This window comes from Palaemon carinicauda, chromosome 1, assembly GCF_036898095.1.
Source record: "Palaemon carinicauda isolate YSFRI2023 chromosome 1, ASM3689809v2, whole genome shotgun sequence".
Classification (NCBI taxonomy): Eukaryota; Metazoa; Arthropoda; class Malacostraca; order Decapoda; family Palaemonidae; genus Palaemon; species Palaemon carinicauda.
The window spans coordinates 30,736,288-30,737,819 of record NC_090725.1 but is presented as its reverse complement, the minus strand read 5'-3'; the positions used below and the strand labels follow the sequence as shown (position 1 = coordinate 30,737,819).

The following is a 1,532-nucleotide window of genomic DNA, read 5'->3' as shown; positions in this document are numbered from 1 at the left end:
GAATATGTCCTAGAACTCTTGAACAAGAAGGTGATCAAGAGGGTAAAGTCCACCAGGTTCCAGGGAAGACTGTTTTGTGTTCCCAAGAAAGAATCACACAAGCTCAGAGTCATTCTCAACTTGTCCCCTCTCAACAAGTTCATTGTGAACAACAAATTCAAGATGCTCACTCTTCAACATATAAGACCCCTACTGCATCACAAAGCTTATACGTTGTCAATAGACCTGGCGGATGCCTATTGGCACAGTCCAATAAATCACCAAGCTTCCTCCTACCTAGGATTCAGGCTCTAAAGAAGAAGCTACGCCTTCAGGGCTATGTCCTTCGGGCTCAACGTGGCTCCAAGAATCTTCACTAAACTAGCAGACACGATCGTCCAAAAGCTACGCGTTCAAGGTGTCCAGGTGATGGCTTACCTAGACGATTGGCTGGTTTGGGCGACATCGTCAAGAGAATGTTTGCGTGGCTGCAGAAAGGTGACCCAATTCCTGGAACATCTGGGTTTTAAAATCAACACCAAGAAGTCTCGCGTGTCTCCAGCTCATAAGTTTCAATGGTTAGGAATCCATTGGAATCTTCAGTCACACTGCCTTTCCATCCCTCTGAAGAAAAGGAAGGAAATAGCCGGATCTGTCAAAAGACTTCTCAAATCCAAATGAATTTCAAGACAACAGCAGGAGCGAGTACTCGGCTCCCTACAGTTCGCCTCAGTGACAGACCTAGTGCTACGAGCAGAGCTAAAGGATGCTTCGGGAGTCTGGAGACAAAACGTATCCATCGCTCGAAGAGATCTCAAGAGACCCCTATCAAACAGGCTTCGCTCACTCTTCAAGTCGTGGTCAGAAGCAAGGACCTTGAAAAGATCTGTTCCTCTTCAACCACAACCTCCATCGATCCACATCCACACGGATGCCTCGCTAGAAGGATGTGGGGGTCACTCCCACCAACGACAAGTTCAAGGAACATGGTCTCCCCTGTTCAAGCCGTTTCACATCAACATCTTGGAGGCCATGGCGGTTCTCACTCTGAAGAAACTATCCCCTCGTCCTTCGATCCACATTCGTCTAACTCTGGACAGCTCCGTGGTGGTCAGACGTCTCAACCGTCAGAGCTCAAGATCGCCCCACCTCAACCAAGTGCTGCTGCCCATTTTCCGTCTGGCGGACAGGAAGAAATGGCACTTGTCTGCAGTTCACCTACAAGGATTCCGCAATGTGACGGCGGACGCTCTATCGAGGACAAGCCCCGTAGAGTCGGAATGGTCCCTAGATGCAAGATCATTCTCCTTCATCTCCCGTCAACTCCCGGAACTGCAGATCGATATCTTCGCGACAAGCGACAACAATAATCTTCCTCGGTATGTGGCCCCATACGAAGACCCCAAAGTGGAAGCAGTAGAAGCCATGTCCCTGGACTGGAACAGATGGTCCAAGATTTACCTGTTCCCTCCACCCAATCTTCTGCTTAAAGTCCTCTCCAAACTGAGAACTTTCAAGGGAACAGCAGCCCTAGTGGCTCCCAAGTGGCCCCG

General features: G+C 49.4%; 1 protein-coding gene across 1 annotated transcript; it reads left to right on the top strand.

Annotated features, from left to right (window-relative positions):
• Positions 1 to 318: 318 nt before the first annotated feature.
• Positions 319 to 660, top strand: LOC137638671 (uncharacterized). The gene has a single exon (XM_068370997.1). It carries the CDS (start codon positions 319 to 321, stop codon positions 658 to 660), a length of 342 nt encoding a protein of 113 aa, XP_068227098.1.
• Positions 661 to 1,532: the final 872 nt, after the last annotated feature.